The sequence below is a fragment of the Agaricus bisporus genome (genome assembly GCF_000300575.1).
Source record: "Agaricus bisporus var. bisporus H97 unplaced genomic scaffold AGABI2scaffold_17, whole genome shotgun sequence".
Lineage (NCBI taxonomy): Eukaryota > Fungi > Basidiomycota > Agaricomycetes > Agaricales > Agaricaceae > Agaricus > Agaricus bisporus.
Genome location: NW_006267352.1, coordinates 252,718 through 266,148, shown reverse-complemented (window position 1 = coordinate 266,148; position 13,431 = coordinate 252,718). Strand labels below are relative to the sequence as shown.

The 13,431-nt window shown below is 44.9% G+C and overlaps 5 protein-coding genes across 5 annotated transcripts; 4 read left to right on the top strand and 1 right to left on the bottom strand.

The window, feature by feature from the left end:
• Nucleotides 1–458: 458 nt before the first annotated feature.
• On the top strand, nt 459–2,144 carry AGABI2DRAFT_196148 (hypothetical protein). The gene is made up of 7 exons (XM_006457393.1): nt 459–686; nt 759–819; nt 889–1,204; nt 1,266–1,398; nt 1,459–1,668; nt 1,717–1,822; nt 1,891–2,144. Exons 1-7 carry the CDS (start codon nt 576–578, stop codon nt 1,944–1,946), a joined length of 993 nt encoding a protein of 330 aa, XP_006457456.1. The 5' UTR covers nt 459–575; the 3' UTR covers nt 1,947–2,144.
• Nucleotides 2,145–3,262: 1,118 nt separating this feature from the next.
• Nucleotides 3,263–4,132, bottom strand: AGABI2DRAFT_196147 (hypothetical protein). Its single transcript, XM_006457392.1, has 5 exons — nt 3,959–4,132; nt 3,766–3,889; nt 3,638–3,717; nt 3,529–3,584; nt 3,263–3,464 (listed from the first exon to the last, which is right to left on the bottom strand). Exons 1-5 carry the CDS (start codon nt 4,043–4,045, stop codon nt 3,446–3,448), a joined length of 366 nt encoding a protein of 121 aa, XP_006457455.1. The 5' UTR covers nt 4,046–4,132; the 3' UTR covers nt 3,263–3,445.
• A 1,458-nt stretch (nt 4,133–5,590) lies between these two features.
• AGABI2DRAFT_196144 (hypothetical protein) lies at nt 5,591–7,213 on the top strand. The gene is made up of 8 exons (XM_006457391.1): nt 5,591–5,665; nt 5,728–6,134; nt 6,196–6,259; nt 6,314–6,377; nt 6,434–6,536; nt 6,599–6,693; nt 6,746–6,810; nt 6,866–7,213. The coding sequence occupies exons 2-8, from the start codon at nt 5,966–5,968 to the stop codon at nt 7,134–7,136; spliced, it is 831 nt and encodes a 276-aa protein (XP_006457454.1). The 5' UTR covers nt 5,591–5,665; nt 5,728–5,965; the 3' UTR covers nt 7,137–7,213.
• Nucleotides 7,214–8,575: 1,362 nt separating this feature from the next.
• On the top strand, nt 8,576–9,679 carry AGABI2DRAFT_181658 (hypothetical protein; the record flags this gene model as incomplete). Its single annotated transcript, XM_006457390.1, has 7 exons — nt 8,576–8,708; nt 8,767–8,830; nt 8,885–8,936; nt 8,993–9,095; nt 9,156–9,250; nt 9,303–9,367; nt 9,424–9,679. 7 exons carry the CDS (start codon nt 8,576–8,578, stop codon nt 9,677–9,679), a joined length of 768 nt encoding a protein of 255 aa, XP_006457453.1.
• Nucleotides 9,680–11,970: 2,291 nt separating this feature from the next.
• Nucleotides 11,971–13,326, top strand: AGABI2DRAFT_196143 (hypothetical protein). Its single transcript, XM_006457389.1, has 3 exons — nt 11,971–12,334; nt 12,394–12,547; nt 12,607–13,326. The coding sequence occupies exons 1-3, from the start codon at nt 12,047–12,049 to the stop codon at nt 13,209–13,211; spliced, it is 1,047 nt and encodes a 348-aa protein (XP_006457452.1). The 5' UTR covers nt 11,971–12,046; the 3' UTR covers nt 13,212–13,326.
• The last annotated feature ends 105 nt before the right edge of the window (nt 13,327–13,431 follow it).

Below are 13,431 nucleotides of genomic sequence, written 5' to 3'. Positions count from 1 at the left end.
ACCGCGTAGGTCATGAGGACATCCGATAAAAATCAAAGGGCTTCTTTGTGCAGAGGTGTTGTCGGGATCAAGACAAAAATACAATGATCGGAAAACAAGCGAGCGGCTGAATGGCATTTATGAGGTTGAATACCTCGACGAACGTGCACCAGCTTCAAAGTTCGAAAGACTGTTGCTATCCATGGACTTTGCTTGATTCAAGGCAACCATAGATACGACGAAACATGCTTCGAGGTGACCATTTACCCGGGAATTGTGTTTCTACTGTCAAAGAACCGTTCCGTGGCGCAAGTCAAGACATAATCATGTCGAGAAAGAGCTCCTGGTGGCGTCGAAAGCCATGTCAAAGGCCATGTACCCGGGTTGCAAGCACGATTTGGGCATCATGCAACGTGAGAGTATTTGCCAGTGATTGGTTCTCCGATCAGCGCGAGCTGGTCTGAGACTCGTCGGTTGTCCTGACATTTCATATACCCTTGTCTGCTCTGTTGTTTTTTTGCTCTCGGAACGCCACTTGATACTTGGACTTGTCTCGCGCACTTTTCTATCACTTTCATTTTGGACAAAATCTAGTCATGAATTTCTTTAAGACGAAACCAAGGACACCGCCAGATCTCGTTCGAGGACTACGTGATTCAATAGGACGTTTGGAAAGCGGTCCGCCGGGTGGAGACTCAAGGAGAAAGGTACGTGAGTATATCCATGGTATGCAAGGAATGGGCTTCGTGTCGTCAGAATAAGTGACGATGGTTTATCAGGCAAGCGAGGATGTTTCCAAGAATCTCCAGCAGATCAAGGCTATTTTGCAAGGAGATGCCGGTCTGTTAAGCCCTCGTTCATTACCCTCGAAAAATACGCCCTGACATCTATTTCTCTTGGTTTATACAGCAGAAGGATCGCCCGAGTTAACCGCACAACTCTCCCAAGAGTTCTACAATAGCGACCTCCTCTATCTTCTCCTCTCACACATCTCTCGCTTCGAATTTGAGGCACGAAAGGATGTTGTACAAATATTCAACAATCTCCTACGGCGCCAAATTGGCTCCCGGTGGCCAACCGTCGATCATATCGCTGGACGACCAGACATTATCTTCGCTGCTCTTGCTGGCTACGAGAACGAGGAAGTCGCTCTCAACACCGGTATGATTCTCAAGGAGATGTTGCGTCATGAGCAGCTTTGTAAGATATTGCTGTATTCCGATAGGTACGTCATCATTCCTGGGCCACCTCGACTCGGCAACCTTTCTAAGGAAATTCATCCATAGCTTTTACAAATTCCCTCATTACATTGAAACGACGACATTCGGGATTTCGTGCGATGCCTTCGCGAACCTCAAGGAGACGCTCACGAGGCATAAACCCATGGTGGCTGAATACCTTGATAGGAATTATGATCGTGTACGCCTTCCCTATCCTATGCTTATCCCCATTCTGACGAGTTTCCATTCCTTCATCCAGTTCTTTTCTTCCTTCACGACGCTGATTTTGTCAACCAATTACGTTACCAAACGCCAGTCCCTCAAATTACTTGGCGAGATCCTTTTAGATAGGGCCAATTTCAGCGTGATGACGCGGTATATTGCGAACGAAGCGAATTTGAAGATGATGATGAACTTGCTGCGAGATAAAAGCAAGAATATTCAGTTTGAAGCTTTTCATGTTTTCAAGGTTGGAGTCTCTCTTCGCCCACCTTTCGTGCGATGACGCTGCTGTTAGGTGTTCGTTGCGAACCCAAAGAAGCCTCCGCAGATAGAGGGTATTCTCCGACGGAATAAAGAGAAACTCCTCGTGTTTCTTCGTAACTTCCATAACGACAAAGACGGTTTGTACTTTTTCTTCTTATTTCGCCTATGACAAGTCGAGATTGCTGATCATTGCCTCTGTCATTAGATGAACAATTTACGGATGAGAAGCAGTTCCTGATTGTCCAGATTCAAAGTCTATGATGCTATCATTCCTGTACATTATTCATCTTGCCCGCTGATTCCTGGCAAACACTTGTATATTTTGTAACTTTGCCACATAGTACAACAAAGCGGTGGTGCTTTGGTTATCATGTATGGACCATCTATCAATGTTGTCTTTTGCTTGTGTAGAGTAAATAACGTGTCTTTGCATCACCACTCTAATTGACCCACTTCGTAGCTAAATAGCTAGAGAGGTCCTGAGCACAAAGCTACTCGATATATTTCTTTCTTAATATTCGAGGCGTCCAACGGTGGAGTTACAACGGTATACCACAAGATGTGCCCAACAAGCATAGCAAATTGAATACTAATTCAATTGATCCGTAGAAATTTTCACCGCCATCAAACAACACGAGGATTATGAAAAATCAAAGTCGTATTCAATTATTCAACGTTGCTACTACCATTGCACAATGTAAATAAAATTGAGTATCCATCAGACAAACGCTCGTCTCGCTGACAAGTCCTCTCAAGTGCTCATACAAGCTCAGGAGAATGGAAAAGCCAAAACGTCCTCGAGACACCGGTTAGAAAACCAGTGCCATGTTCTCGGTTATGACGAGAGAGCGCGGAAGTCATCGGTTGGATATGAAGAGCATGGCATTTTTAAAAATGCAGGACTCGGTCAGTTTCTGTAAACAGATCCTGTTCGAGTATGTTCTAAAGAAACCAGTGATGGGTCGGGTGAGGTTTATATATCAGCGCCACTTGGTCCGTGCGGTATGTTGTCAGGTGACTTTTCATAGCGCCGAGGTTTCCTGATTGGGAATGATGCCGAAGGGTACCCTAGGGTACCGGCCCGATCCTATGAGCTGTTCCCGAAGAATCCGAACTTACACGTGGACCCGCTAATCCTTGATATAAGGAACTCTACTACCATTGGTCAGATATTCTTAACTCACCCGACGCCAATAAGATCTATTCATACCCCGAGGCGTCGTTCAGATATGGTTTAGACACTCGAATTAGACGTGTTTATTAAATGTTGATTGAATCAAACGATGACTGGGGTGACACACTATCAATCCATTTTTGTACTACCACCTGCCGCCTCTTGGGAAGCGTGATATCTCCCTCAAACATATTTGATTTGTTGCTTAATTTTAGTTCATAATATTTTCGTATATTGCAAGAGTCTAGATTGAACAAAAAAGGATGCATGACAGAAAGAAGGAAAGAGCGCGGATTGAAGAGTTATCAATGCTGTAGCGATCATGTCAGCGCTGGTGAAAGCGAAAGCTTCTGATATCCGGTAGGAAGTGTTCTACCGAGACTTTTCTCATAGCGTGCATTTCTTCTCAGAAGAACGAAATCGCTCAAAGATCTTGTCATTCGAGGGAGAAACATCTTTACCCGTAGGCGATCGAACAACGAATCATTTTATATGACAAAAACTACACCGATAGACTACTACACATTAGAGAACAGAAAAGTCCCGTTGGCTATAAACCGGCGAGGTTAATCGTGACGGTAACAGTCTATTTGTAGATGTAGCAGCTAGAAGGAAATTTGCTATCAGAATTCTGTTCTAGACAATCAAAATATAAAACTCAATACTTACATGTAGTGGCCATCGCAAGCATTAGGGTGTCCACTGGTGCTTCCGTAGTTGAGACGCTACGACAAATATTAGTATGTCGTCGTCGTCGTCGGTCATTAGTTCTACTTACCCAGCGGTTGCCTTCGTCGACCATGTTATCTGGGTTACCGAGAGAGACGTCGCCGTGTTGATTTCCGTTCCTCGGAATATCTACAAAATGTCAGAAAATGTACAACTAGTCTTGAGAATAAAACTCACAGCAAATGTAGTGACCGGGGCAGGCATTCGGGTGTCCCCCAGTACTACCGAAGTTGAGCTTGAATCGGTTGCCTTGGTCAGTGACCAAGTCGGGGTTGCCGTATGAAGTCTCCCTCTTGGCGAGCTGTCGACGACCATAGTAAGTACCCGAATTTTTGCAAAGCGAGGAATGTGATGCCCATCCGGCACTTACAGTTGCTCCTTCTTCAACGACGGGGCTGGCTGCAACAGCAGTGGCGGCAGCTGCAACGATGGCAAGACGAGTGATAGAGAAACGCATTGTAATTCAAGAGGATGTGTAAAAGTTGAGAAGAAGAGAACTCAAGTCGAGTTGTTGGTCTTTCTAGGCGACCTACACTCGCATTTTATACTGTGCTTCAAGTTGAACTTGGGATTTTTTTCGCCGTTATCCATATCTAATAATAGAATTCGTCGTGTTCAACGATACGTTTACCTCAAATGTCTGAACTCATCCGGGTTCTACGGCGGCCTCGTCAAACAGCCGAAGTGGAGCTATTTGACAGTTCACTGTTCTAATGAGGTATAGCTCCAGTGACAGTCATCGTAAACGGAATATACTATAACTCAGCGCATGGCCTCTGATGTTAGCTTCGTTTCATCCGGAAACAAGTCACACTAACCAGCTATTTTCGTAATTTCGAGTCTAGAGCAGACTTCTTTACCAAATAACCTATTGCACGAGCACAGGACTCGATGTGTATTATGAGTCTTATGGAACATCAACTACCGGTAATGAATCCGTGAGCGTTACCGAAATGCCCGAGGCTGTCTCTCTGAGGAACATGAAAAGGCTATACCTTTTCCAATTGGTCAGCTATTTTCAGCTTTCATCGGAAGTTTAGGTGTTAGTACTGGTATAAGGAAGACAAATCGTTCTTCCGTCTCTGCGATCAATATGCGGAAAATTATACTTTTGGTTCTTTAGTTCTTTCAGTCTTCATCGGATGCATTGGTGATAGAGCTTGCATAAGGTGTACGAATTTGGCTAGGAAAAAAAGAAACGTAAACGTTTCGGCCGTGAACCTGCTCTGATGAAATTTGAAACGATTCTTATACTCGCTTTCCCGGAGCACAGGTTCGGTAGATATAGAAGATTCTTAAGTAAAATATTGTGAGCGTGAGTTTGCCGAACGTAAAAAGAGAGGTAGCTCACATCACAGCAATTTTCTGTCAGCAATTGTCTTCCAATGACGCAAGAAGTACGCTGCACTGAGAACGGTGAAAAGAAAAGTTCCAAAGATATATTGTTATACTAGAGCAACATCAGAAACGCGATAGAGTGTTCCTCAGACAACCCCTTCCTAGTCTTCGAGCTAGTAACTCAGCTGGCATACCCCTTCAGACCTCGATTGAGAATTCCGCGCGGAATTCGACTCAGACTAACTTTAGAATAAGCTACTAGTAGTGCCACAAACCCTAGCATGTCGGAAAACGATCGAAAAGTAAAGTTTCGGTAGGAACTTGAGATCAAAGATTGATGTGAGTTTCCCCACTGCTGAAGAGAAATACGGCCGTGTGACTCAGGCATTGCATCATGATCGCATCATGCTCACGAGGGTTGTCTTTACATACGTCACCAATAGAGGAGGCACAGCCAACAGTTCCATGGGCGATTTGAGTCCAGAAATGCAATCTAACTAGGTCTAATTGATCGATACAAGATATACTGGTGCTTGATTCGAGTGAGGTCCGCAACATGGAGTAACCGATCAGAAGCCCGAAGAAGCAATTTCGTGTGACTTATGGATTTGTCACCCCACATCCGAGTCCCACAACAATGACGAAACCGCCAATGCTGTCTAGGTCTTTGCTATCCACGTCTTCAAGTTTCAATCCTTGAACATCTTGTTTTACATTCCTGAGCATTACAGGACACTTGGTACGCTTTCCTAGCGCTCTGCCGTTTTGCAATTTCGTATTGGTCTCTAAAAAGAAACACAGAATACGGTGGCATCAATCAATCCCATGCACATATGATCATTGGACTGATAGCAACAGGCTCAATTTGGACGGCCCGTGGAACTCAGAACCTGGTTACTCACGACGACGACGAGGGACAGCACGCTGCGGCGGAACCATCACCGCCTCAACCAGAACAACCCCAGAGCCAGCAAAATCAAGCTCAAACCCAAGCTCACACCTCGAATCCAACTTCGGATACACAAACTCCAGAGAAATCATGTCGCAAGCGAAAGCGCAACCGTCATCGCAACCGCAGTCGGAGAAATCAGCAGGAAACCTCTTGAAGGACGTTGATGTGCTTATTTTTGATGTCTTCGGAAGTGTGGTCGACTGGCGTACATCCGTTGCCAGAGAAATACAAGAAGTAGGCAAAAAGCATGGCACTGGTTAGTTCCTTTCGTGTGTTACTTCAGAATTGTTCCTGACTTTCCTACCCTTCTGCGTTAGACCCTGCCAATGTAGACTGGGCGAATCTTGCACAGCAGTGGAGAGAAGGCTACATGCATACTGTGTACGTGTAATTCTCCTCGAATTCACTATGATCCTGCCTCACGGTTAGATATAGAGGCGTCAAAGCCCAACAAGACCCTTCCTCCGTTCCTTCCAATCTTGACATCATGCACCGTCAGGTACGCGTATCACCTTTATCAACAATCACGAGTACTTGACCGTCGAAATATCGTAGATTTTGGATGAGCTCATCGTCAAACCTGAGTGGAACAAATATACCTCTTCATGGACAGAAGAAGACAAAACCAAATTGGTATTCGCCTGGCATCGATTGAGGGGTATGACAATGTTTTCTTTCCCGCAATTATGTATAAATGTTAACCCCTATCGACATATCTAGCTTGGCCGGACGTAGTACACAGCCTCCTCGAGCTGAAGAAGTTCAAGATAGTGGTCGCGTTGTCAAACGGTAATATGCGTTTATTATTGGATATGGTGGGTCCCGTCATCATCTATGACGTCGTGTTTGCTACATATTCTCCATCAGGCTAAATATGCCAACTTGCCATGGGATGCAATTTTTTCGTCTGAACTTTTCAATGCCTATAAACCGTATGTCTCACTTCACCTAATATCTCTCTCGTTTCCTTGACATATTATCGTTCAGAAACCCCAAGGTCTATCTTGAAACTGTTCGCCTTCTATCGACCACCCCTGAGAAATGTGTTTTGACCGGAGCCCATATGTGGGACGCTCGTGGAGCCGCAGGAGTGGGCATGAAAACGATATACATTCCGCGGCCGGATGAAGACTCTCCATATCCGACTGGACAAAGCGTGAAAACTAAGGCTGAAGGTGGGGAAGTGGATCTTGTAATTGATTCGTTTGAGGACCTCGTTCGACTTGTCAAGGAGAATCATCAAGGATCTCGATTGTAGTATTAAATATGTGACTTGAGATGTGTTCTTGAATCGCTTACGATCAGCTCGATTTTTCTATCTAATGCGTTGTCCCGATTTCATAGCGAGATAACGACTGCCTCGACGATCGAGTTTCGACTTGCAATGCAGATGAACTGCTTGGGAGTGAAGCACTAACTAATTATCACGGTGCCATTATATGGCGACGTACCAGAAAAAAAGCAAGAGTGAGTTTAGTTCCTGACCTTTCTTACTCTTCCGAGGCATATCCCTTAAGACAAGTATTCGCAACCGCGAGGAAGGGAAGTACCACTCTGTATTGTATTTCCAAGCTGTCGCTAATGACTTTCGCCACAATCTCGTTTGGCATCGAGTTTGATTACCACTGCAGCGTGAAAATATTTCCCGAGGCTTTACTTGGCCGTCATTGCTAGTTTAGGGCTTGCTCTTTGTTGTCCATCATGCTTTACTGCCATACTACGTGCATATACACGTGTTAGTCGACGTGTCACTTGCCATAACCAAAAAAAAAATGCGGGAGAAGTCTGTTGGGAAAGCAAGTTGTGATATTTTTATCACTGAGTTCATAATGACTGATAATCCTTCGGCCAGCGGGCTACAGGATTTGCTTCTATTGTATGTACCCTCAGTAGAAAATAATTAGTGATTAAAATAGTCATGTATGAATGACAAAGGAGTCGGGGACTGTCATCCGAACGCCGCTACGACTGTATAAACAGAGTGAGAGAAATATGGCCGCGTGAGGGCGAGCTGAAGCTACTGCATCATGATCATGTCAAGATAAGTCACCGATTGACAGCCTCATTAACAACTCCAGGGCAGGAGAAAGATTTTAATACGAAATATAGTGGTACTTGACACGAGTGAGGTCCGAAATAACCGATCAGAAGTCCGAGAAGCGATTTCGTGGGGATTGATACAGAAATAGACTATCAAAAATAGACCAAGTATTAGTCACTCCCCGAGTCTGCTTTGAGGCCTTGAGGAGTGACCGATTCAACCTCACCACGCAAGTCCGAGAACAATGACGAAACAGGTAATGCTGTCTAGGCATCTACTATAATCAAGTTTTCAAGGTTCAACTCCTGAACATTTCGTTTTACGATTCTAGGTATTGAGGCACACTTGGTACGTTTTCAGAACACTTGGCCGTTTGTGAGACTTATTTGTTTCTGATGAAAAAAGAAAATCAACAAAAAAAATCAAAAAACACTACGGCATCATCAACCCCATGATTATTATGATAGATAATTGGACTATTAGCAACTGACTCTATTCAAACGGCCCGGGACACTCAGAACCTGATTACTAACAAGGACGACGAGGTACAAAAGGCGACGGCAGAAACACTGTCTCAATCAGAACAGCCCCAGTGAACCTCAACCAAGAGCTCACGCCTCCAATTCATCGTTGAATACACAACCTCCAGAGAAACCATGTCGCAAGTGCCAGCCGGAAACGCCTTGAAAGATGTTGAAGTCTTTATCTTCGACGTGTTCGGAACTGTCGTTGACTGGCGTTCATCTGTCGTCAAAGAAATACAAGAAGTAGGCCAAAAGCATGGCCATGGTTCGTTCCTTCTATGTTGCGTTTGAATATTTTTTGATTTTGTTACCTTTTGGCTTAGACACCGCGTCCGTAAACTGGACAGATCTCGCGCAACAATGGAGGGACGGATACATGAACACTGTGTACGAGTAATATCCCTGCAGATTTCTATGATCCAGTCTCATAGTTAGAGATAGGTTGCAAGACCCTTCTTCCGTTTCTACCAACCTTGACATCATGCACCGTCAGGCAAGTCTACCATGTTTATTGACAAAGATGAGTAATTGACCGTCGAAAAATCGTAGATTTTGGATGGGATCATCATCAAACCCGAGTGGGTCAAGTACACTTCTTCATGGACAGAAGAGGACAAAGCCCGATTGGTTTTCGCCTGGCATCGCTTGAGCGGTATGACAATGCATTCTCTACCGCTGTCCTGAATAAATGCTGACTGCTATCAACTTACAGCTTGGCCAGATGTGGTACAGGGTCTCGCCGAGTTGAAAAAGCACAAGATAGTGGTCGCGTTGTCGAACGGTAATATGCGCTTATTGGTCGACATGGTGGGTACCGTAGTCATCTATAATATGACGCTTGCTATATGTCTTTCATCAGGCCAAACACGCCAACTTGCCTTGGGATGCAGTTTTTTCGACTGAGCTTTTCAATACTTATAAACCGTACGTCTCATTCCACCTTACGTTTCTCAATACATCACTCATGGCATATCATTCAGAAATCCCAAGGCCTATCTTGAAACTATCCGCCTTTTGGGGACTACGCCCGAGAGATGTGCTTTGGTCGCAGCCCACATGTGGGACGATCGTGCAGCGAAGGCAGTGGGCTTGAAAACCATTTATATCCCACGACCGGATGAAGACTTTGAAGTTCCGACTGGACAAACAGTCAAGACTAAAGCTGAAGGTGGAATAGTGGATTTTGTAGTCAGTTCCTTTGGGGACCTCGCTAAACTTGTCGAGGAGAATCATTAAGGATCTCGATTGTAGTATCAAATATGTGACTTGATTGATTTGGTTATGATCAGCCCGTTCTTGTATGTAGTGCGTTGTCCCAATTTTACGCCGATCGATAGTCATAGGTTGAGACGAATGACGAGTTAAGAATAAAAGGAGAGAAGGAACCTAGTCGTTCTTCCAATTGAATAATTCCGATTAAGCTGGTCAAAATTTGTGCGGTCCAATACGCCATATTCTTCTCCAGAGTTTGTTCGATGTTCTTCCATTCAGTCCTCCCTTCTTCAACGAATTTTTCGCAGGACTTCGCATATCTCTCCCGGCTAAGATGCTTTCTCTTCTTCAAGTCCTCGTTTCCACTCGGTCTACTCAGCCAGCCTCCATCGTCGCTTCAAGTCTCTTCCCAGCTTCAAGTTATCTTTACCATTGGGTTCTCTCCTTCAAGAACGTTTTCGTCAACTTTCAGAACTATTTGTTGAATTCATCAAGACAAAGACGACCCGGAGCCTGATCAGTGGACTAATTGAGCTCATCGAGACGATCCAGAACTTGTTCAGTGAGGTGGTCAATCTAATTACGAGGCTCACTCTTGTTTTATTTTCTTCACCTTTCTCCGGATCCTTAGAGGGGCGTCTAACAGACAAAAGGTAAGAATGAAATGGAGCGAGATATAAAGACAATTTTGAAGCTTGGAATGGGCTGAATTCAGGATCATTGAAAACACCGGCGGTACGGGGGCGGAAGCTGAGGAATAAAAACCAATTGATCCACACCCGGAGGCCGCGCTTCAACAAGCGTATGTTGCATGCGTAGAAGCCGGGAGCGCAGCTGGTATAAAACTGTGTGACGTCGTTGGAACATGGGAGTGGCACTCACAAGGGATCCGACTGCGGTTGAATTAGTTCTAGAATATATTCAGCTGGTCTGCGACGATCAGGACGATCACGGAACGAGGAGGAGAGCATCTGCAAAGCATAGTGGTGGATCTGTCAGTCGCATAGTACCAGAGTGTCCTCGCTGATTGTGATCCTTGGACGCATGTCAGGCTTCTGTCTTCTTTCTTTTATTTCATTTGAGAAGACATACCGTGTTGCACAGTCTCTTCTCCATTCAAATATTCAACACATTTTAACAATGTGTATTTACTATTCAAGAAGCATTAGACACAACATACTGGTACACTTTTTTTCTTACAGCCGTATGCTATACGTGAGGACGGACGGCATGAAAAAAGGCGGAATACCACCTGGCTACAGCTCGTTGTCACTTCGCAGTTCGTATTGTGGGAACCGTTTATACTCAGTGGGATGTCTGCCGAGCTTTATCGCATGGTTATGAGGTTTTACGAATAATTAGTGATATTCATATGACGGGAGGCATGAACATAAAACTCTCTTGCTCCGCAGCCGGTTGCCATATTCCACGCCTCCGGCCCTTTTTCACGTCCGTTCCCCGCAGCGATGTGTACACGATTGTAGTTAAAATTGTTTAGAATGAAGGTACTCCACTCCAAGAATAGCACAGTTCATTATAATAGTTTTTACTTGACATCAGATAGCGCATCTAATGGGATAAAATGGGTATGTATAACATGAATGGAAGGGGTTAGGATCTTGGTCGAGTTCGATATTAGACATATGAAGCAAAACGCCTGAAGCATGAAGCAAGCCTGGTTGCGGTGTTACCTGGACGTCTCAATCAGACTGTAGCTCCTCCCAACTTTTTGTGTGTTAATTGCAGCCCGTTGGAGTACAAGACCTGACGACATTGACTCGGTATACTCGGCCATAAACTGAAAGACATGACGCGGACGCTTGACTTCGCTATGGGAAACAAAAAGGCAGTCGGGTAGTCACCATGAACCCTGCCACAAGTCAAGAGGCTGTTCCCTTCGGAATTCGGCGCCGGAATTTATTTCGGGATCAGTGAAGGGTAAAGCAGCAGGAAGTGTAAGCTCTACAAATGGGTTTCTTGTTGGTTTCTTGTCCATTTCTAATTCATAAAATACAATGGCCGGCATAGAGTTGAAGGTGACCCTAGCGTCATGAGCGCGGTGGCGTTGAATGAATTTCGTACCTCATTGTTTGTATTACTTTGTTCTCATTCTCCGAGCGGAGATCAATTAACTTTGACTATTGTCTTCGCCTCGTTGACGTTGACAATGAGCGTCGGGGGAAGGCTATAAAAGCAACTCGGTGGTTTACACGGACCTCCGTTCCTTCCTAGACGCACTAGACGCTCGCTGTGCGAACGTGTTTTTGCGACCTCACCTCGTTTATCCCACGTTCCCCATCAATTCCGACTTATTGAAATCGTTCGCTTCACAGACGCTCTCTTTTTTTGGCTTGACCTCATCCTTCCCTTTCCCAAAGCTCGACATCGGCCATGAGGCTTTCAACGCTTGCTATACCCCTGTTGACTGCCGCCTACGCCTCCGCTCATGGATACGTTTCTCAACTCAGTATCGGTGATACTCTGTACCAGGGCGACAGAACAGGTCAACCTACAGACAACAGTGTCATTCGAGATGTATCAAGCCAAGATCCTATCAAAGGCGCCGATAACCCGGACCTTAATTGTGGAAATGGCTCCCCCAGACCTGCTGGTCTTAACGCCGATGCGAAACCTGGGGATACTATGTCATTCCTGTGGGTTTCTGCCGATGGCGGGAATGTGAGTCTACCTTCCCTCAACCTTCCTTTACATGACGTTAAAGTGCTTTTCCTCAACAGTGGCCTCATGATATTGGACCTTTGATAACGTATATGGCTTCTTGCGGCGATGAGGATTGCAATGAATTCGATTCCACGAAAGCCAAGTGGTTCAAAATCGACCAACAGGGTCAGGTATCTGATGGTAGTAATACATGGGTGCAAAAAGAAACTCGTATGCTTCTTCTCGTCCGTTCATCTCCTCGATTTCAATTCTAATGAAGTTTTTCTAAGAACAACGTCAACCCGCCAAAGTAACCCTTCCAAACAACATTGCACCAGGCAATTACCTCGTTCGTCATGAAATCATCGCTCTTCATCTCGGCAATAGCATGGGTGGAGCCGAATTCTATGCGTCTTGCTCTCAACTCAAAGTCAGCGGTAGTGGAACCGGTAAACCTAGTTCAGATGAACTTGTCAGTTTCCCGGGTGCCTACCGAGATGACGATCCTGGAATCTTCACTCCCAAAGTCTTTGACCCAGGATTCCATTACGATTTCCCTGGTCCCAAGATCGCTGCCTTCGTCGCCGAGGGAGGTGGTAATTCAGATTCGGGTTCCAGTTCCGGATCAGATGATCCATCGCCAAATCCAAATCCAACATCAACATCGAATAGCCCTACTCAGACAAATGCCCCAGATAATGAATCCACGACGAAATGCAACCTAAAAAAATCTTCCAAATCGTCAAGTAATGCTAGAAGATCACTCAACGTCAACTCACGTCGTAATAGCTTGGCGGATGATTTAGTGACGGCTGGTTCGTCGTTGAATGTCAAGTTTTACCCGAAGCATATCAGTCGGGTTATGAGGAAAACTGTTTTCGGTGGAAAGCATTAGATGGCTGGATTTTTTTTATCAAATTTTTCATCTGGCTGGCCTGGCTTTATGACCTTCATGATATCGTTTTGTTTTCCTTGCGATCCTTTTTGCATGAAACCCGTGATGATCCCTATCCTAGTTGTATTTATGTTGTGTATAGCATGTTTTTTTTTGTTATTGTTCACTCGCGTTATTGTATGTATCTCGCACGCGGGGCGTTATGTGTATATTTGGTTTT

What these genes read in the sequence shown, in the direction of transcription:
- AGABI2DRAFT_196147 (XM_006457392.1), bottom strand. Translation starts at nt 4,045, where the DNA reads ATGCGTTTCTCTATCACTCGTCTTGCCATCGTTGCAGCTGCCGCCACT. An exon ending in CCCCGGTCACTACATTTGCT is followed by an intron (nt 3,718 to 3,765) that starts GTGAGTTTTATT and finishes GACATTTTGTAG; the next exon opens with ATATTCCGAGGAACGGAAAT. An exon ending in TCGACGAAGGCAACCGCTGG is followed by an intron (nt 3,585 to 3,637) that starts GTAAGTAGAACT and finishes TATTTGTCGTAG; the next exon opens with CGTCTCAACTACGGAAGCAC.
- AGABI2DRAFT_196143 (XM_006457389.1), top strand. Translation starts at nt 12,047, where the DNA reads ATGAGGCTTTCAACGCTTGCTATACCCCTGTTGACTGCCGCCTACGCC. An exon ending in TTTCTGCCGATGGCGGGAAT is followed by an intron (nt 12,335 to 12,393) that starts GTGAGTCTACCT and finishes TTTCCTCAACAG; the next exon opens with TGGCCTCATGATATTGGACC. An exon ending in ATGGGTGCAAAAAGAAACTC is followed by an intron (nt 12,548 to 12,606) that starts GTATGCTTCTTC and finishes AGTTTTTCTAAG; the next exon opens with AACAACGTCAACCCGCCAAA.
- AGABI2DRAFT_196148 (XM_006457393.1), top strand. Translation starts at nt 576, where the DNA reads ATGAATTTCTTTAAGACGAAACCAAGGACACCGCCAGATCTCGTTCGA. An exon ending in TTGATAGGAATTATGATCGT is followed by an intron (nt 1,399 to 1,458) that starts GTACGCCTTCCC and finishes TCCTTCATCCAG; the next exon opens with TTCTTTTCTTCCTTCACGAC. An exon ending in AAGCTTTTCATGTTTTCAAG is followed by an intron (nt 1,669 to 1,716) that starts GTTGGAGTCTCT and finishes CGCTGCTGTTAG; the next exon opens with GTGTTCGTTGCGAACCCAAA.
- AGABI2DRAFT_196144 (XM_006457391.1), top strand. Translation starts at nt 5,966, where the DNA reads ATGTCGCAAGCGAAAGCGCAACCGTCATCGCAACCGCAGTCGGAGAAA. An exon ending in GAAGGCTACATGCATACTGT is followed by an intron (nt 6,260 to 6,313) that starts GTACGTGTAATT and finishes GGTTAGATATAG; the next exon opens with AGGCGTCAAAGCCCAACAAG. An exon ending in TGCGTTTATTATTGGATATG is followed by an intron (nt 6,694 to 6,745) that starts GTGGGTCCCGTC and finishes ATTCTCCATCAG; the next exon opens with GCTAAATATGCCAACTTGCC.